Below are 21,077 nucleotides of genomic sequence, written 5' to 3'. Positions count from 1 at the left end.
ACCTCCTCGTGTGTCCACAAACCTATCCCCCCACAAAGGCAAAATGGGCTGTCCAGATCTCTTCCAGCGGGTTGTCCGGCAGCCCCCACTCCCTCCCAGAACACCAGCCAAGGACCCTGAGAGAGAAACAGTGCTCTATAGACATGAGTCTCTAGTCTCAGTCTGTGGACTGAGCCCAGCAGAAGGGGAGTCCGGCCCTCCTGACAGTGCCACAGTTCGTGCGGGAGAGCCTCAGGTAACAGACTCTCCTCTCCACTTCTAATTTCTCGCTGCTTCCCTGCCGATGGCCTTGCAACCTGCCTGGACTAGAACCAGTGAGTCATGGCCCTTCCAGAGTTTTTAGGGCTTAGATGATGATCTTCTATGGGCAAAAACTTTCCAAAAGGCCAGCATGTAGTGCTGGAAACAGTCCCCAACCAGGGTGCAGCGGGGAGGGAGATATGGGTCTTTCCGGGAAGCCTATCCAAATCGCTGATGAGGGGAGGGGACATGAGAAATTTGAAAAATATTCCAAAATTGCTGTTGTACTGGTGATTTTTCTAGCTAGTGACTCGTTCAGTTGCTTTGACGTGTCAAATGCTGGTAGGGAACACAGGTCAAGATGGTTTAGTGATGTACAAGAATATTGCAGCCATTCAAAATGCAAGAGAGATGTGGTACAAGGAGAATAGGAAATGAAAGTTTCTGGGAATGAGAAGAGGGTGGACAGGGGAGGAGGGAGGGTGGAGGCCCCCTGGGACCACTGGCACGCCGCCCTGTAGCTGCCCATCTGTCCTCAAAGCCCCTGCCTGATCATGGTAATCTGGGGAGCACTGACGTACCTCCCGACCTTCTGTCCCCCTCCATCATTTCTCAACATGCCTCAAAACCACCATCTGCACCTATCGTCTGAGTTAAGCACTGGCCTCTGTGGTCTTCTCCATCAAGCAGGTGGCATTTCTGTTGGGATTGATGTTACAATTGTATCTAGTTTTGCACCATTCTGGAGCTTTCTTTAAAAAGATACATAACCTAGGCTAGGTAAGTAGTTTCTCTAGCGTGGTGCTTTTCCAAATTTTTATGTAGTCACATTGATTACTCCTCAGGAGAATCCAGACAGAGCCCAGAGTACAGCAGCCTTGCCCTTAAGAGGTGGTAGACCCAGAGGGACAGGTGAAGTCAGCCAGTAAAATACCTGTGCCCTTTGTCCTCACTGAGATGCGGTAGGAAACCACATATCAGGGTAATTCCGACATTTCACATCACTGGGCTGCTCTCCCATGCCCAGTGGGGATTGTTCTCGGCCCAGGTGCCCAGAAGGCCTTGTGCTTCTTTCCATCATGGCTCAATGACTTTCCTTGGGATAGGTGGGGGCCCAGCACGGGAGCTCAGGCCCTCTGCCCGCTGAGTAATCTTGGGATTGTTACCTGAACAGGATGCAAACTGGCTAAGAACAAGGGTTCTGGAGACAAGCTTACCTGCGTCACACACTGGCTCCACCCCTGGCCAGCACCATGTGCATGAGACTTACCTTCTGTTTCCTCGTCTGTAAAACGGAACTTAGAAAAATCTCTACCTCGTAGGGTTGCTTTGAGTTAATCTGATGAGCTAATGCATGTAAAATGCTTATGACACTGCCTTGCTCACAGTAGGTGCTTAATAAAGATCTGCGATTTTATACGTGCATGCATTGCTCTACACATACAAAGGCTATCAAGACATACTTCTTATGATGGCTGAAATAAGTTTGGCAATAAAGTTAAATGTGACGATACCACATGATGGTGAGGATGTGGAGCAATTAGAACACTGCGGATGGGAATGTTAAATGGAGAGCCACTCTGAACAATGGTTTGGCAGCTTCCTATGAAGTTAAACATACATTTACCACAGTTACCATATGAGCTAGCGATCCATTCCTAGTTATTTACTCAAGAGAAATGAAAACATACGTCCACACAAAGAATGCTCATAGCGTTTTATTTATCATAGCCCCAAACTGGAAACAGCCCAAGTGTTCATTGACAAACAGAGGGAAAAACAAATTCTGGAACATCCTTTCAAGGGAATACGACTCAGCAGAGAGAAGTCACCAACTCCCGATACATGCAGCAACATGGATGAATCTCAAAAGCATAATGCTAAGGAAAAGAAGCCAGACGCCCAAGACCACGTACAGTAGGATTCCATTTCTATGACATTTAAACCAGGAGAACAGGAAGGGCAGAGAACGGATGAGTGGTGGCCAGCGGCTGGCAGGAGCAGGGGAGGAACTGTCTAACTGAGCCGGAGCGAACACTGTAGGGTGATGGATGGAAGGGTAGGGCAAACACTGTAGGGTGATGGATGGAAGTGTTCTACAGCCTCGTGGTGCTGGTGGCTACGTGACCGCATATGCTTGTCAGAACTCAGAACGGCACACACACCAAAGGCAAACTCTACCTTAGGAAATCTAACGTTACCTACGAGAGGAAGGAATTGGGTAGGGAGAGTATATAAAGGATACTTTTTTATTCCACTTAAACACACCTGTACCACTTGAACTTTTGTCATGAGCGTGTCATTCAGGTCCTGGGTAATAACTTCATTAGAGTATGAAGTCATAATGATGCCATATATCCACTTTGAAGGGATGCTGTAAGATGCAAATGGAATGAGATAATGTGTATACAGCATATGCACAGACGACCCATGGATCTTCTAAAGTGACAAGGGGCCTCCACTGAGAGGGACACCCACAACTTACCTCAGTGACAAAGAGTGTGCGAGGATCGATGATATCCAAGAAGTGCCTGAAGCGACCGTAGAAGGATGTCTGGAGAAGGGGGTGGGAGAGGAGAGCAGATCAGCTGTTGTAGACCATCCTCCAGCCCCCGTGGAAAACACCCCACAGCTTACCCTTCTCATTGGGGTCCCACCGCCCCCAGGACTCCCCACGTGATGAATGCCAATGAGGCCTCGCTTCTCAGTCACCTGAGGGCAGCTTTCCAAGGTCTGAAGTCTTTTTAAAGTCAACTCATAAAGACCATTAAGATACTCGGTGACTGTCCCGGGTCCTCTTCAGGCTGCCTCCCATTTTCCTCCTTCTTCCCCCAATTCCCTGAGACCCCCTCCAGCCTTCCACAGTGCCCCAGCACCAGTGAGCACACAGGCTAAGGAGAAGCCTGGGCCCAGCCCTCTCCCAGCCTTCCTTTTGCACCACAGCCTCCCTTGCCTTGCTTTGGACCTCTCAAGTATAGGGAGGGTCTGCCTCCAAGGTCCAGCTCAGGCTCCGCCCCCAGGGAAATCTTCCCACAGGCCAAGCTCAAGCATGACGGCACCCAGCTCACAGCCCTCAAGCCCTCCTTTACCCATAGCCCTGGAGCGGCTGTGAGGCTCAGGACAGGGGCCTGCTTGCCCTCGCCAGGGGCCCCAGAAAAGGAGGGCTTTGTGCAAAGCAGGCCACAGGCATTAGCCCACAATGAAGGGAAATGGAGCAATGAGCAACACTACTACTGGGCCCTCTGCCCTAGGAAAAAGCCAAGCTCAAGGAGGTGAGAAGGTGCCAAGCTAGAGGACAAAGGGGAAGCTGCACACACTGGGGGTTCATGCCTCACTACACTCCGGGCTTTGCCCCAAGTCCTCCCTAGAGCCCCACAGCTCTCCCCACACCATCCTCTGCATGGTGAAGGAAGCAGAAGCCTCCACACTCCCGCCCCCTTGCTCATTAGGATGCCAGACCCTACAGCCACGGTCTGCTGCTTTCTCTTCCCAATGACGACCCTGCAATAGTTCCCTGAAAGCCCCCTGTGCATACCAGGCCCCATGCTGCCTCCACTCTCTGCTCACCGGGACACCCCCTGCATGGAGCACCCACCCTCTCCACCCCCTCCCTCCACCCCCTTGAGGTATTGCCATTCAGAGACCAGATCAAGCTTCGGCACTATTCCTTAACTAAAACAGTTGCTTCTCTAACCGCTTATAACTCAAAGGGCCTAAACCATTTCCCCACTTATACATAATGCTCACACTGCTGTCCTGGCAAAATTTCCCCTCTAAGTATTTAGTCTAAGGAAGCAACCAGAGACATTCAGAGGCGTGGTCAGATGTACATGCTGACGATGCTCACTGCGGCATTATTTACAAAGGTGGATGGTTCGGTAAATAGTGGTCCACTCATATGACTGAACACTATGCAGCCATCTAAAATCATGTTTTCAGACATTTATGACATGAAAAAATGCTTATGATTGTGTGAAATGCATACTTACAGGGTAATTCCAACTTAAAAAAAACAAGGAGATAGATGGACAGTAAGCGGATAGCGAAGACACATAATGACATCCAGACCCTGGTCTACTAGAACGAACTGGGGGTCCTTAGAGAAGTGGCTGATTCCAGGGCTGGGGAAGGGAAGGGACAAGACGAAACCGATGAGGGGCAGATGGACATGGTGTGCCTCTGGATGGGACACCCTGAGAAATTCAAATAGTATTCTGGAGGAACTGACGCTAATCATGAGTAGACATTGGCACACCCAAACTGAGGTGCATTCCATAAAATGACCAGCCTTGTTCATCGAAGATGTCAACGTCAGGACAAAAACTGCCCAGCTTCCTGAACTGTGAGAAATTCATTTCTGTTGTTTATAAGCCACCTAAGTCTATGGGATTTTTGTTACAGCGGCCCGAATGGACAAAGACAGAAATGTCAGAATGCCCTCGTTCTTATGATACACGAAAGTAGTCAAGGGATAAATGAATATAACCTACTCTCAAATGGCTGAGAAAAATAACATGTGTAAATACAGAGGGTGACAACGCAATCTGGAAATGTGGGTACTTCTGGTTTCTTTACAGACTGAAGATGACCTTGGTGATATCATGTATATTTGCTATGTTTCTGGACTTTTTGATCACCTGTAGACAAAAAGAATAATAAAAGAAGTGCGACAAAAATGTTAACCGGTGGATCTAGGCAAAGGGTATATGAAAGTTCTCTTTATTCTTTTTTTAAAAAAGATTTTATTTATTCATTTGAGAGACAGATAGAGCACAAGCAGGGGCAGAGGGAGAAGGAAAAGCAGATTCCCTTCTGAGCAGAGAGCCCGACATGGGGCTTGATCCCAGGACCCCAAGATCACGACCTGAGCCAAAGGCAGACACCTAACCATCTGAGCCACCTAGGCACCCCAAGTTCTCTTTATTCTTATTGCAACTTTTCTGTAAGATTGGAACTGTTTCAAAATAGAAAGTACAAAATTATTTTTTTTAAGTTAGATGAAAATATATTAAAATGTTAACAGAGATTGACTCTGGGGTAATAGGAATATGAGTGATTTTTATTTCTTTTTAAAATGAAAAAAAAGAACCAGCATTCTGTGTAATATATAAAAGTAATATTCTATTTTAAAAATATATACTTGGGGTGCCTGGGTGGCTCAGTCGTTAAGCGTCTGCCTTCGGCTCAGGTCATGATCCCAGGGTCCTGGGATCGAGCCCCACATCGGGCTCCCTGTTCCGCGGGAAACCTGCTTCTCCCTCTCCCTCTGCTTGTGTTCCCTCTCTCGCTGTTGCTGTCAAATAAATAAATAAAATCTTTAAAAAAAATAATAATAATAAAAATAAAAATATATGCTTAATTTAAAATACTATCTAATATATTACTTGATTACAAGCTCCTGAAGGAGGTAGGCTGTTGGGTGTTTCTTCCATAGCCTCAACCTCCCTGGCTCCTAGTTTCCTGTCTCACACCTAGAAGGGGCCCCAGCAACATCCCTGCCACAAGAATGAATGAGCGGGCAGGTGAGCAGCCTATGGCCTGGAGGGGATGGAGCCCAGGCAGGGCTTCCTAGGGAGACTAGGACTTGAAAGGGACAACAGTGTGGCAGTTAGTGGCCCAAGGAGGGAAGAGGAGTGGCAGGGGCAGAGATGGGGGCCTGGAAGGAGAACAGCCAGAGTGAAGCAACCTCTTGAAGATGGTCCAGTGGAGCCTCTGACTACCCTGTGGTCTGGCGCTGTCTCCATCCTGTCCTAGCCCTGCTGGCCCCCTTTGTCATTCTACACCACGGCCACTGAGAGAGAGGGCCTTGGTAAAACACTTTGCTCCATAGATATCCTCACCCACTTCTGAGCTGGGCTCAGGGAACACCACAGTGAACAAGCAAGCGTTCTAGAAGCCAAGTCCATCAAGAAAGACAAGTAAACACGTAACTACAAAATACTGTGATCAGAGCTTAAATGAAGCATCATAAAGTGCAGTGAGGACACAGATGATTTCTTCCTAGTGAGTCAAGGAAGCTTCCCAGAGGCGCTGGGATGGGTGGATGGATGAGTTTACCAAGCAGAGAAGGGTATCCACAAGGACTCTGATGCATGAAGGCTGGACTCAGAAACTGCACCACTGTCAGCCAAAAGGAGGGACTGAAGTGTGATAAAAGACATTTTAGAAAAAGAGGGCAAGGCTAAGAACAGACAGGGTCTGCCTGGAATGCTCTGATAATTTTTTTTTTTTTTTTAAGATTTATTTATTTGACAGAAAGACACACAGCGAGAGCGGGAACACAAGCAGGGGAGTGGAAGAGGGAGAAGCAGGCTTCCCGCGGAGCAGGGAGCCTGATGCGGGACTTGATGACCTGAGCCGAAGGCAGACACTTAACCGACTGAGCCACCCAGGCGCCCTGCTCTGATAATTTTTTTAAAAATACTTACTGTAGTGCCCTGGGGAGCTAGTTGTATTACTGTATTCATGCAATCTATATACATTAAATACCTACTATGTGCAAATAGCTGAGAAGCGCAAGGCAAACAAAATAAAGATCCATCCCCAGCCCTACACAATCTTATCACCTAGTAGAAAATTTCAAAAATTAAAAGAAGAGCAACTACACCAGAATTCTGCGGTTTTATTCATTCATTCACCAAATAGCCACCGCGGACCTACTGTGTGCCTAGCACTGCGCTGAGTCCTGGGGTAGAGCAAGGGGCTGCCTGACTGGGGAATGAGGAAGAAGAGAATGTGGATAATGCCTTGATTTCTAGTTAGATACTAAGGCCTATTAATCAGGACAGGGAAAACAAGAAGTACATGAGTTAGTGGCAGGGAAGACAAAAGTTCTGGATTGGTCATGTGAGTTTGAAATACTTAAAGGGCCTTCCAGATGTAACATTTCAATAAGCATTGCAAACAGAGACCTGAGATTCAAGAAAGGGGTTCTGAGTTATAAATGCTAAGCATAGATGATAGTGTACTAATCCAATCAGCCTAAGACCCCCCGGGGACAAAGTCACGTCTACTGATCACTGCAGTGAGGGAGGCCACACAACAGAGGAACTGTGGGGCACATCACCAAACAAAGGGAAAATTCAACTTAGTATAGAATTCTGGGCAAACTTCGGCTCAGGTCATGATCCCGGGGTCCTGGGATCGAGCCCCGCATCAGGCTCCCTGCTCAGCGGGGAGCCTGCTTCTCCCTCTCCCACTCCCCCTGCTTGTGTTCCCTCTCTCGCTATATCTCTCTCTGTCAAATAAATAAATAAAATATTTTAAAAAAATATTCTGGGCAAAGTTGGAGGAAAATTTAAATGACGTGATGCTTTAATAGGCTCAAAGCAAAGCAAAGCTATGAGGGAAAGGGGTCCATCTAGGTCTGGACTGAGAAATAGCCACACGTCTTGTTTCCTTAGAAACTATAAGATTAAGATCAGTGTGGAAGGTTGTGTCCAGAAACTGCTTATTTGAAGCACTGCACTTGGGTTAATCTCTGAGTCAAAGTGACTTTAGACCCACCTCTCAAGAGGAGGATGTTTCATTCCTACTGATATTATTTTAAACAGCAAAGTTTCTGGCAGCCTATGGTCTTGGAGAATGTGACTTCTCAGTGCGTACGGAGGAGTGGTCACTCAAAGAATCACTGGGACACTTCACAGCTGCAGGGGGTCCTTGGGAGGACCACTGATTCTTTGTAGGGAGGGGGCTTCTCTGTCATTCCAGACTGAAAAATGGCAAAGAAGGGTTTCACTTTCTCAGTCTGGGTTAATTTTTATTTTCTCAAAAGTTTTAAGTGTATGGCCTTTTTCCCCCCTGCTCCAAAATTCAGCCCCCATCGTTACCCATCAATCAGTGGGTGTTTTTCCTTCCCTTTTTCTTTACTGGAAGAATGAGTCAGCCAAGTGATTCCTTCCCTTTCCCTTCACAAGAAAGGTGAGTCAGCTCATTCTCAGCAGGACCTGCAGCACAAATAGTAGTCCCACCTCAACAGCCCCTGGGGAGAGCAGGTCTTGGGAGCAGCCGCCGAGGGCCAAGGCCTGAAAGAAACTGTCAGCCCTCCGATATATATATACCTGTACCAGACCTCTAAGTCACAGCTCTTCCAGATCAAGAATAAAATATGCCCTGAACCTATAGCCCAAAGGCAGAAAGGCTGGGCCAGCTCAGTAGTCCTCAGCCAGGCTGCACAAGGAAACACCCGGGCGTTCCCAAACGAGGTCTTCTACCCAGGGATTCAAATTCTATTGGCTGGGGTGGGCTCCAGGCAACAGTGTCCATGTAAAACCCTGCCTGAATGATACTAATGTGCAGCAGGGGTTGAGAGCCACTGGACTAGAAGGTGTTGACCTTGTCCACAGCACAAACTAGCTCCAGGACCAGCCTGGGAAACAGTCACTCTCCAGCCTATAGGATGTAAATGATTAAAACATAACACATAATGCAGGGCATATTCATTCTGGAACTTGAGTTCAGGCAAACTATATAAGAAACCTCCCTACTGCAGCCTCCCAACTCTGAGCCCACACACAGCTCTCATCCTGGGAGTGAAGAGTGCACTTTCCTGTTCCAGCCAGCTCCCCCTCCCCCAAGGGAGCCCCGTGCAACCCACCTGCTCTCCTGCCTCAGTTGGTTTCCAAACTTCCCATGCACACACAAAGCACACCCACACCCCCAGTTAGCCTCGCAGCTAAGTAAGTGACTCTCCCGAAGGAGCAAGGAAGTTTAAAAACAAAACAAAACAAAAAAATAACTTATTTCTGGGTAGACTGAAACACAAATGGGAAGAAGCACATGTGTTTGCTCCCTGTCCTAGGATCCACCTTGCCAAAAATGGTCTGGGCCCAAAGCTAGTTCAGGAGAGCAAATGAGCAGACAAGGAGGAAAAGGAGTACAGTCAGGTCACAGAGCTTCCCCAGGAGCTGTCCTATTGTCTTCCTCCCCTTCACTAGACAATATGGGGCAGTTGTTAAAAGCATGCGCTTAGGGGCACCTGGCTGGCGCAGTAGGTTAATCATCCGACTCTTGGTTTCAGCTCAGGTCACGATCTTAGGATTGTGAGTGCGGAGTCTGCTTAAGATTCTCTCTTTCTCTCCCTCTGCCCTTCCCTGTTCCTCCCTCCTTCTCTCTGTCTCTCCCTCAAATAAATAAATAAATCTTAAAAAAAAAGTATGGACTTAAAGTTTATAGGAACCACAGGGGACAGAAGAACATGTTAAATAATACCACAAAATTGCCATCAGCCATATTCAGAATGAGGAAAACCCTACAAGACAAACAACACAGCTTCTTCAACAAATAGAGGGAAAAAAAGAGAGTAGGAGGACCAATAGATTAGAAGAGACTTATCAGGCAAATATAATGTGTGGGACTTCTGGGTTCCTGATTCAAACAAACCAATTTTTTTAAAAATGATGTGATGGGGCACCTGGGTGGCTCAGATGGTTAAGTGTCTGCCTTTGGCTCAGGTCATGATCTCCAGGTCCTGGGATTGAGCCCTATGTCCAGCTCCCAGCTCATCAGGGAGTCTGATTCTCCCTCTCTCTCTCTCAAATGAATAAATAAAATCTTAAAAAAAAATGATATGACAATCATGGAAATGTGAATAATGCAATGGACTGGATGTTTGTGTCCCCCCCAAAGTCATATGTTGACTCTTAACCTCCAGTGTGAGGTTAAGTGATGGTATTCGGTGGTGGGGCCTTTGGAAGGTACCTTCATGAATGGGATTAGTGCCCTTATAAAAGAGAGCCCAGAAAGATCTTTCCACTCTTCTGCCATGTGATGTGAGCTAGAAGGTGCTGTCTATGAACCAGAAAGCTGGCTTTCATCACAGTTTGCCAGCACCTTGATCTTGAACTTCCAGAACCATGAAAAGTAAATTTCTGTTATTCGTATGCTACCCCATCTATGGTGTTCTGTTACAGCAGCCCAAATAGACTAAGACAAATTGTGACTGGTTTGATGATGTTAAGAAACAATTATTTTAGGTGTGTTAAAGGTACTGTGGTTATGTTAAAACAAATCAAAAAACCCTCTGATACCATGTGAGAAAGAAGGCACTTCACCTCTGTGATATTCTTCCCCCAAAATGCATAACCCCAATCTAACCATGAGAGACACTAGACAAACCCAAATTGAGAGATATCCTACAAAATACCTGACCAGTACCCCTCAAAACAGTCAAGGTCATCAAAAACAAGGAAAGTCTGAGAAACTGTCACAGATCAGAGGAGGCTAAGGAGATACAACAACTAAATATAATGTGGGATCATGGATGGGATCCTGGAACAGAAAAAGAACATTAGTATAAAAAATAGTGAAATCCAATAAAGTCCGGATGTATAGTTAATAATAATGTTCCAACGTTGGTTTCTTAGTTTTGACAACTGTACCAGGGTCATATGAAATGATACTATTCAGGGAAACAGGGTGAGGGTTATATAGGAATTCTGTTATCTTTTTGTCTTCTGTAAGTCTAAAATTATTCTGAAGTAAAAAAATTTATTTTAAAAAAGTCCTTATTTTCTAGAGATACCTACTAGCAGGTACAACAAAATGATGGGCTGTCTGGGCATTGCTTTAAAATAATTATTTGGTTGGAGGGCACCTGGGTGGCTCAGTCAGTTAAGCATCTGCTTTGGGTTCGGGTTATGATCTCAGGTTCCTGGGATGGAGACCTGCATGGGGCGACCTGCTCGGGGGGAATATGCTTCTCCCTCTCCCTCTGCCCCTCCCCCCCGCTTATGCTCTCTCTCTCTCTCTCAAATAAATAAAATCTTAAAAAAATAAATAAAATAATTCATTGGTTGGGATTGGGGGAATATAGATGAAATGAAGCTGGTCTCACAGTGGCAAATGTTGATGCTCAGCTGGATCTTTCTTTGACAACTGTCTCCACTTCTGAATGTCTGAAAACCTTAATAAAACAAACAAGAACCCTGGAGCCAGACTGCCTAGGAAGTGAGTTAATCTGTCTGTGTGCTACAGGTTCCTTATCTATCATATATGGGATAATTGTATCTGCCTCACAGAGTTGTTGTGAAAATTCAGTAAGTCAATATGCCAAAGGCTAGAACAATGCTTGGCTATTATCATCATCGTAGGGGAAGAAAGATGGTCACAGACCAAAGCCCAGCAAGGCAAGTCATCTTTCTCCACCCTCTGACACTGCTCAATGTCCTTTCTCCCCCAGCCTTCCTGCACAGAGATCCATGAAGGATGGAAGGAAGAAGGGCTCTAGGGCAACACTGCGGAGTAAGGAAAGACCTCTGCACCCAGTCTTGCAGAAAGCGATGAGATTAGTTGGGGACTGAGGGTGGTGTCCCTGGCGTGGGCTCTGGGAATTGGACCCTGGATTATGAGATACTCAGGGTTCAAGTGGCTGAAAGCAGCTAGCATGGTGGAAAGGAGGGATGGGGGAGGGGGTCTGATTTCAGGAAGTAGAGGTCAGCAGGGGTGGGCTATGCAGGCCTTTGGGGCCCCTCCAAAAGTGAGGTCCTTATCTCAGAAGCAGGGTAAGCCACTGGAGAGTGTTCAAGTGTGTGGCGGGGCTGGGGAGAGGAGGGAGTCACCTGATCAGACCTGCATTGTTGAGACTGCCAAGTGGAAGAAGGAAGCATTGGAAGGGGGCCAGAGTGGAAGCAGGGAGACCTGTTAGGCTTCCACAGTGGCTCGGGACATAGATCATGGGGGCTTGGTCTAGGATTCCAGCAGGGGAGACCAGTGGATTTGAGAGCTGTTGTGTGCGATGAGAACACTGGGCCTCTGGTTGTATTTGGAGGGTGAGGGAGAGAAAGGGAAGTCTGCAGGGGACTTGCAGGTTTCTTGGGAGTCAACTGGGTGGCAGCTGGGCTGCCTGCACAGCAGGGAGTGGTGTGGGAGGAGCAGGAGGTGGGGGTAGGGAGCGGAGAGAAGTTCGGTAACAGGGACAATCACCTCCACTGTGCTTTATGCAAGTCACTATGCCGGAGGAAGGAAGCTTCCAAAGCAAACAAACACTTTCACCGCCCTCAAGAGCGGTGCCAAAAAGAATACCAGCAATGGCTGAGTGGAGTAATCTCAAATGTGCATTTATGGCTCCAGCAGTGATCACAGCAAAGGCCTCAGTCATTAAAGCCACTGGGAAGTCCTCAGTAAATGTGTTGTGTGACTGAATGTCCCAGCACAGGTACCAGAAAAAAAGACAACCCACAAACCTTTATTCAGCACATTACCATGTGTCTAGCCCCACCTCGGGGTAAGATGGAGACAAGGAAGGGCAAGATCAGCCCCTTCTCTCAAAAGATGCACACAAGGGTTGAGGAGAACAAGTAATGACACATAAGCGTTAGAGGAATATAGGACAGATGGTCACTAAAGGCTGACCTAAAAGGATCCCCCTTGGGGTGGCCAAAGAGGGGCTTAGGAGAGAATCGGTGACCTGGTCTAACCCGGGTAATATCAGACGGGAAGAAGGGAGTTGGAGCGGGGGCGCTGCCTGATCCTTGAAGAGTGAGTTGAATGTGTGTGGAGGGCTGGGAAAGGGGGCCAGCCAATGAAGGGTCACTCGAGTCCAGGGAGAGGCACCCCTAACAGTCTCACCCTAGGTGGCACCCTCCACTGGCAGGAAGACGCCAGTCTTGCCTCGAACATCTACATGCTGAGATGGTTTATTTTTTTAAAGGAATTAAAAGTCCTGTTTTAGAACAGTGAGACATTCTCTCAGAAGCCGCAGGGGGGCAGTTCCTTAATTATCAGCGAAGCTCGGTGCACCACTTTCCTGGAACCAGTCCCTCTCCCACACAAGCACCACCATCAAGAAAACAAAAACACAAAACACAAAAAAAACCACCGCACCGACCTTTGCACAATTTCCTTTCTTCCTGCAAACTTCTTTGTGTCCGCCTCCGCTGCCCCCCACCCAAGGCAAGCCCGGTTCGCTTCAGCAGAGCCTCTCGGCCCTTTTCCTAATAAAGTCCACTTCCTCGGCGCTGGAGGCAGTGGAGGACCGAGGGTACGAGGCGGCCGGAAGCGTGGGAACGGCCCCTCCAAGCCTTCAGCTCCCCGCCGCACGTCCGGGCTGTGGGTTCGATCCCCGTCTCCGCGGCCGAGGGCGAGTTAGCGACGCCCTGTCGGGGGTCCCCGAGTAAAAAGGCCACTGTCACCGTGCTCCGAAGAGACCGACCGGGTCGGACAGAGCCGAGCGCTCGGTCGCGCCCAGGCCCGGGTGCCAGAGACCCGTCTCGGAGGTCGCCCCGGGGGAGGGGGCTGAGGCGGGCTCCCGGGGACGTGGACTCTCCCTACAGCCCGCGGCCCCAGGGGATGACACAGCGTTTCCTCCGCACCCCGGCTCTCCCCGCATGTCCTCTTTCCATCCCCGGCAGGGCACCAGCCGGCCGACTCGCTGCGTCAGCGAATCCCCCGCTGGAAGGGACAGGGGTCGCCGGGCTGCGAGAACCCCTCGGCTCGTGGCCCTAAACCATCGCGCACTGCGGACCCGGCTTGGGGGTAGAGGGCTGGGAGCATGACCGCCGTGTGCGGACGCTGCCCGGAAGCCCCGCCAGCAGCTCCTAAGGACTGTCAGTCCCCACCCAGGGAAAGTTAGAAGGCACCTCCGCCACGCCAACTTGTCATCCAGAGCCGAAGTCGAACTTTCCGCCGGGAGTGGCTGGCTGCACAGCCCAAAGCGACCCTGCAGAAGCCGCTCGGACCCGGGCACCCCAGATCCCCGGCCGCGACCGGCCGTGACCAATCACCAAGCTCCTCAGGCGGGAAAAGCTGTTGGGCGCGGGCAGCCGAGGAGTGACGGCACCGGCGGCCAATAGGGAGCCAAGGTGGGAGTCCACGCCCATCCTGCTCACCTATGGGAGAGGGTTGGCTGGGGCCGAGGTACCCGAGGCAATAGCTGCAAGGCTCCCCGGTGGCCGCGGGTCGGAGACCCTAGGACTAAAGGGGATTTTGGAGAAGAGTTTGCTCGCCCTCCCTGTGCTACCCGCCGACCCTCAGACCACAGCCCGGTCCTCACCTGCTGGAAGCGGGGTTTGCCCAGCTGGAAAGGAGGTGCATCGGTCGAAGTGTTAGCGGCACTAGCCGCCGCCGCCGATGCTGTAGTCGCTGTATCCGCCATGGCCACTGACGCCTGCAATCTCCGGCCCTTTTAAAATGTCCCTCCTCGGCCCCCGCCACAGCTGCTTCTCCCGATTGGCCATAAGCAACCGCAGCGAGCCCGAGGCGCAAGGGGTTGTGGGGAGCGTAGTTTTTCTCGTCACGGCGCTTGACAAGCCTAGACTGCGGAGAGTTGCACCGACTCAGACCCGGTCTCGGTTCCTGCCGCCAGCTCTGCAAGGCTCGGCAGTATGGGAAGAGTGTGCGTGTACGACTCTAAGGTTCCAACAGTGGGCCACCGGGCTACCCCTCGCCGGTTACCCTGTAAGTTTGAGTTGCTGCGGAGGGCATCGCTGCTGGGGCTCTAGCCCAGAAGAGCCCTACTCAAGCGGGCCTGACCCGGGGACTAGATGGGCAAGGACTCCAGGAGGGATAGGGTTAATCCCGGAAAGCTTTCTGCAAGGACTTGCACTGCGGAATCTTCATGCAGTTTCTTCTGTCGCTACCCTGCCCCTCCCCTTGTGCTCTCCAGCCCTCCTGACACTCAGTTCCAGGAGCATGCTGGGCGCTCCTTGCCCCTGACCCTTGAACGTTCCATACCCAGAAAACTCCATAACTTTTTATCTTTACCTGACTCTGGATCTCCTGACCTCAGCCTACACATTGCATTTCCCGATCCATCATCCTACTTCCACAAAATCCACTTATGCTCCTATAGTATCCAGCACTTTTTTTGCAGCCCGCTTACTTACAGTTACTATGGTTTTGCATGTGTTTCCTACTGTCAGGTCCACGGGACAAGAGATGTTTTACTGCTAAGTCCTCAGTGCCAGGCTTGGCAGGGCTCGCAACAAGGACTCAGATATTTGCTGACTGTGTGAGTTAAACAGTGGGAGCTTCAGAGCCTCGGCGGGTTCCACTTCCTTTGTCCAACTAAGGAAGATCCCTCCCCAGCCTAATTCCCCAGCAGGAAGAGAACTGGGAGTGGGGAGTGGGGTTCAGTCGTGTTTATTAAGCACTACAAGGACTTTGGTAAGAGAGAAGAGCATATCATAGAGCAAGACACCAGCAAGGATAATAAACACACTTGTGCAGTACAGAGTAGAAGGTTCCCAGCTGAATTATCCGGTCAGTGAGCCAGGCTCGGGGGAGGGGAGGGAAGCTGCCTGTTTCACCCAAGAGGACAGGAGAAATAATTCTGACCTTAGAGAGCCCCACTTTAGGTCTCCTTCGTCTCATGGTGAGATGCAGTGTTGGCTCACGCCTGCTCATGTCCTTCTGGACAATGCATGATCTATAGCCGTCAGTTCCTCATCCATCAACAAGAACCACGAGAAACAGACTATTCCTAAAGCCAGAGAGAGGTGCTAACTAGCCATGAAGAATCATCTGTATCCCGGATTTGTATCGTTCCCAATTAGACTAAGCGGTTTCAGAATAAGAATCGGGTCTTTTACCCTCTGTATTCTCCCACAGTACTCAATGAATGTGGGTCTATTGGCAAAGAAAAGACTGAGTCCAGGCCACTGGGCAATGCTGTGCTGCTGCCCCTGGTGTTAGGACAGAGGCAGTGAATCCCAAAACCCCATCACCTGCCTCCTCCCTGCTGGAAGCCTCCTTTCATACATTTATCAAGAAAGAACACCACAGAGCCACCTGCAGTATGTGAACTTTTTATTCTTCATAAAGTGCTCAAAACATGAAGAACAAGCTCTTTATAAACAGGAGTTACAACTAGGAAGACAAACAGCAAAGCAGAACTGTGCCTGCTCTCTGCCCACCCCACCTGCAACTCTCCAAGTTGTGGCCAGGAGCAGGAACATCCAACGAGAACCTTGGGCTTCAACTCAAAACTCTTCTGAAGACATCCTTGCCCTGGGCATTCTGGAGGCCCACAGTCAAGGACGAGCGGAAGATCAGGGTCAGGGCTGGTAATGAGCAGAGCCTGGAAGAATATATAGTAGAAGAGTGCTCCCCTTCCCCCAGAAGAGATACCTACCTAACCCCCAATGACCCCCAAAAAACATGACCCAAGACCTGGATACCTGTGGACACTCCTCAGCTTTGAAGAGTGATCCTTAGGGTAGATAACATTACAGGGGCTTTCCCTCATGTGTGGGGCTCCTCTGCTTCATCCTGGCAGAAGACATCACCCATAGAGCACATCTCCTTCCAAGGCTTTCGGAGAGATCCCATAGGCCCTCTCAGGAAGAAGAGGAGGTCCCAGAGGAGCTCTCACCTCCTTGCTGGGCCAAAAGTATCCTCCTCAGCACCTCCTCACCCCAAAACCTTTGCTAAAGCAGGGTACCCCAAGTCACTAAAGGTTCCCTGCAGATGCCATGGGAAGCCCGCCATGTTTTCTGCAAGCAAACCAGGGGCTGGGCCAAAGGACAGACACTTCATTTCAAAGTGCACTGCAGCCAAGCCAGGCAAGGCCATGGGGCCAAAGGGACAGGCTGGGGGAGCAGCTAGTAGATGACAGGAGGGCAACAAAGGCTTTTTCCTAAGTATAGGCAGAACGGGACCTCCTACTTCCCGAATGTAGTTGTTATCCCAGAAAGCCTCTCAGTTGGGGTTGAGGGAGGAGAAGGTGGCAGGAAAGTTAAAGGAGCAGTGGCAGCTTCGCCAGACCCTTAACTGAAATTAACTCTAGGGGAGGGGCACAGGGGCACAGCAAGGCTGACCCATCCTCCTTTCCCATTTCCAGGGCCCGAGAGATCAGGCCCCATGTGCTCAACAGGGAGGGAGGGGGACACCAAACAGAGGGAGAGGTCTACATCCAGAGGCTCTTGACCCCACCCACAAAAGGCACATTTTAATTGGTTTCCAAAAGTTCAAACCCCCACAGCAGCACAGAGTTTTGGCATCTGGACAGGCAACAAAAACAAAGACGGAGAACTGATCCCCAAACATAAGCAGCCCAAAGCCCTGAGGCCTGTGGAGGGGCCCACAGCTTGGAGGTGCGCGCAGAGGTGCTCTCCTCACCCTTGTCCCAGGTCTCCACACATTCACACATGCCGCTCAATGGGAAGATCAGAGGAGGAGGGCACGGCGGGTCGGGGGAGAGAACACACATCTCCCTCCATCCACATGGCCCTCGCTCTGCAAACTGCTGGAAACACAAAATCAGGACACAGCAGAGAGAAGACCAAACCATACAGGCTCCTTGCTCTCAAGGGAACAGACATGAGGCTCAGTTACCCATGACTGCAAACCAGGCAGCTTGGTTCCTGCCACAGCCCCAGGAACGCTAGGAGCCCTCTAGGGGCTGGAGACAGATGAGGCGGACAAGGGTTTAGCCTTGGATGAAATGACTGACAGTTGTTGTGGGGTAATAAAGTATGTCCCAGATACCACATCAAATTGCAGCTCACCCTTGCTCTGACTTGAGGGCTGAATTCTTTGTTCCAATTCCCTGGAGCCCCCAAAACTAAGGGATACGAAAACAGGCAGGTGGGAAAGACCCAGGGAGGGCTCCCAAAGACACACAAGTTGTACATGGAACCTGATGCCTCCAATGGGAGTCCCAAGGGCCCCCCTTCCAGCAACCCTCATGGAGGCAGGAGGGAGGGGGAGCAGGGAGTGACAACGGAGGACAGACGGCAGCCTGCCCAGGTGAGAGTGAGTTCAGCGGGAAGGAGGGCAACGCAGGCCCGGCTTGGGCAGTGGGCTGACGCCCACCCTCCCGGGGGCAGGGGCGAAGAGGGCTACTTGGAGGGGTCCGGGGGGATCTGCAGCAGTGTGGGTGAGGTCTCCATGATCCGCACCAGCAGCCGGTCAATGTAGCTCTCCAGCTCCCGCACGTGCTCGTCCCGCTGGCTCAGCTCCCGCTCCCGCTGCAAGAGCAGGCCGATGAGCTCGTCGTGGGTCAGGTGGTAGTACTTGGCCGACTGGTCCAGCACACCTGAGTCCTGAGGCCAGGAATGAGAGTGAGCAGGGCGGTCTCCGGCCTACCTGCCCACCGACACCCAGGTTTCACCCCTACAGGCCCTTGGAGCGGCCTCCGTCTCCAATGCAAGAGACTGCCTAACCGGCTTCAGGGCCCTGGCGTGGGGGGACCGGGCCTGCTCTTTGCTCCACCCTGCCCAGCACCCTGCTCCTGACCTCGGGGCGCCTCACCTCTCTCCACAGCACCACACTTCTGGCATCCTGTTGGGCCTCACCTTTAGCCTCTTGGTGTCCAGAGTCTGGCCAACTTGGGGGGCTGGAGCCACAGGCTGCACGCTGCCCGATGTGACAGTCTTGAGCTTCTCCAGCCCACTGCTCAGAGCTGTGCTCAGACTGGAGCGGGACTGCTTCCTGTCTGGGCTGCCCTCCACAGGGGCAGCACTAAGTGGCTTCACAGGGTGGGGACTGCGGAGACAGAAAGGAGATGCGTTATGGGGAGTGCGAGGCAGCACCCCATGAAAACACGGGCCACCTTGTCTGCTGGACCAGCAGCTCTGCTGGCCCGGAATCAGCACTTGGTGGTGGCTGCCCCGGCCAAGGCCTCGGGGTAGCTGCAACCAGCACTCCTCAGCAAGCCTTCCCTCCTCCTCCTCCCTCACTGCTCTCCTCGCTGCTCCTCACTCCTCACCCCACCGCCTGCCCCCTCTCCATTTTACTCCCTCAGAAGGCCTGCCCCTTCACAGGAACAGCAGAGGCCGGCCCACAACCTTCTCTGCACCTACAGCCAGTCGTTACCAGGGCCACCCCTTCCTTCTTCCCCCACTCTTCCATACTGTAACCTTTCTCTGGGGGACTGACCGACCCTCCCAGTGTCCCCATTTTCCCAGGACTGGGGACTCCCAGGCTGTGGGGCTTTCAGTGCTAAAACCAGGAAAGACCTGGGCAAACTGGGACGCTTTGCTGCCCACCTCTCTAACTGGTTGCTTCCCATCAGCACTTACACCAGCCTGAGAAACCCACCCAGCTATCTGCCCTCAGTCATGCTCCAGCTCCTCTTCCTCCTCACCCAGCCCCACGAGAGCACGCAGACTGCATTCTGTCCCTAGAAGTTCTTACCTTTCATTGATTCCTCAACCCATCAGAACGGGGATGTTGGCCCCGTCAGCCCATCACAAGTGCTCCTGCTGAGTCCTCCAACCCCTCAACTCTCAACTCACTGACCTCTCTGTGGAGTTGACTCTTGGACCTCTCCTTCCTTTGGCCTGCTCTCCCTCATTCCCCCACCCCCCAAGACCTCCCTCTGGTTTTCTGACCTCTGGCAGTCTCTTCTCAGTCTTAACTGCTAGCCTGCCCTTGGATCCCTCCCTTCCCTGCCTTGGCTCCCACTACCCCTAATGTCCATCTCTAGCCTGGACCTCAGCCCTGAGCTCTAGGCCCACACAGAGTTGGAGGCTGGCTCGCTCCACTCCAGGTCCAGCTTGGGCGCATCACACTCACCTCCACACCTATGCTCTCCTGCGTCCCTCCCAGCAGTGTATGGCTCCAGCCAGACCCCTGGGAATCCCTGATTCCTGTGCCTCAGCTCCAGGGCTAACAAACCTCAAACCCTGCTGCCCCTCACCTTCTCTCGCACCGTCCCCTCCTCTCCAAGCCAGTGCTGGCTAAACTGCCTTTGGCCATACCTGCTAACTCATCTCCTCGGAGGGAGGCTTGCCCACCTCCAACCACCCCTCTGTTCTGCTATGGGATGGTGATCTCAGCCTCTCCAATGTTTAAGCCCTTTACTGGCTCCCTATCAGGTAAGAAAACACAGTCTCTAACAGAATTGGGCCCTGCCCTTTCTTCCTGGGCCTCTACTCCACACACTGCAGCAAACCAGGGAAAGTGCTCTTTCTCACCTTCAGGCTCTCACAAAAGCTGTCCCTCCTCTGCAGAACACACTGGCCCTTCACCTGCTGGCCTGCTAACTCCTACTCATGTTTCAAAGCCGCGCAAGGCCACTTCCTCTAGGATAAACTTCCCTGATTCCCCTGACTACAGTGATCCTGCTCTGGGATCCCCCAGCACCCTGGACCTGTGACAGCTATGCATACTGCAAGCATCGGGCCCCCGAATCAATTAACCTTTCCCCAAGGGACCTCGTAAAATCTAAGCTTACTTCACAGAGGATTTGGACCATTCAGAAGTAGGGAGCAAAATGGTTTAGCCCAAGGCCCTGAACTCCATCGGAGGAGGGCTAGCCCAGACCCAGAGAAGCCAGCTCTGTTACTCAGGATAGGGCCATGGATTCAGTCCCACAGCCTGGAAAGACTGGCAGAGAGGCCAGGCAGGGGGCAGGCAATAGAGAAAACAACTTATCTCCTCCCACCTAGGAGTTTGCATTAGGGATGGGAGCTTGAAACCTGCTCTGATGTTACCCATGCACTGTGCCTGGGGAGGGGCGGAACAGCCGGGTGGCATAAAGGAACCCTGGACGGGGCCTGGGCTCTCAATCTGATTGCCCCTGTACATCGGAGGGACCCTGGACCCCAGAGCTCTCAAGACCCCCACTTCCTCTTCTGAGAAATGGGGATAGCTCTATCTGACCCATCTACTTCAGGATGTAAGGGACATGTGAAATTCAGACATGAAGCCACCTCTGAAGGGAATAAAGCTTCCCAAAGGTAGTGAGTATAATTGGAAGTGAGGCTGGAATGCAGCAGGGCCAGCTAAGGACGCTGTCCTCACAGCAAGGAAGCTGTAACCACCTCCTCTCCCTCCCTTCTGGGAACAGCTTCACACCCCCCATCACCCCCTCCCTAGCCGCCCCCCCCGCCTTCCACCCCCCCTTCCCACCCCACTCACTACCTTTGGGAAGCTTTATTCCCTTCAGAGGTGGC

General features: G+C 51.2%; 2 protein-coding genes across 11 annotated transcripts in view; both read right to left on the bottom strand.

Annotated features, from left to right (window-relative positions):
- Positions 1-14,355, bottom strand: part of SFXN5 (sideroflexin 5) — a 109,361-nt gene extending 95,006 nt beyond the window's left edge. For 3 of the 6 annotated variants that reach the window (XM_044918502.1, XM_044918503.1, XM_021699088.1), the window contains exons 1-2: positions 14,231-14,342; positions 2,726-2,794 (exon numbers count right to left, since the gene is read on the bottom strand). In XM_044918502.1, coding sequence (XP_044774437.1) covers positions 2,726-2,794; positions 14,231-14,332 — 171 coding nt within the window. In that variant the 5' untranslated portion in view covers positions 14,333-14,342. Of the gene's footprint in view, positions 1-2,725; positions 2,890-14,230 lie in introns of those variants that run through there. The other 3 variants (XM_021699089.2, XM_044918501.1, XM_044918500.1) reach the window with 3 other exon arrangements.
- Positions 14,356-15,963: 1,608 nt separating this feature from the next.
- RAB11FIP5 (RAB11 family interacting protein 5) overlaps positions 15,964-21,077 on the bottom strand; it is a 36,834-nt gene continuing 31,720 nt past the window's right edge. For all 5 annotated transcript variants that reach the window (XM_044918948.1, XM_021699234.1, XM_021699236.1 and 2 more), the window contains 2 exons: positions 18,474-18,663; positions 15,964-18,221 (listed from right to left, as the gene is read on the bottom strand). In XM_044918948.1, coding sequence (XP_044774883.1) covers positions 18,018-18,221; positions 18,474-18,663 — 394 coding nt within the window. In that variant the 3' untranslated portion in view covers positions 15,964-18,017. The remainder of the gene's footprint in view (positions 18,222-18,473; positions 18,664-21,077) is intronic.

Source organism: Neomonachus schauinslandi, chromosome 10, assembly GCF_002201575.2.
Source record: "Neomonachus schauinslandi chromosome 10, ASM220157v2, whole genome shotgun sequence".
Lineage (NCBI taxonomy): Eukaryota > Metazoa > Chordata > Mammalia > Carnivora > Phocidae > Neomonachus > Neomonachus schauinslandi.
The sequence above is the reverse complement of the archived record's forward strand: the minus strand, read 5'-3'. Positions and strand labels throughout refer to the sequence as shown.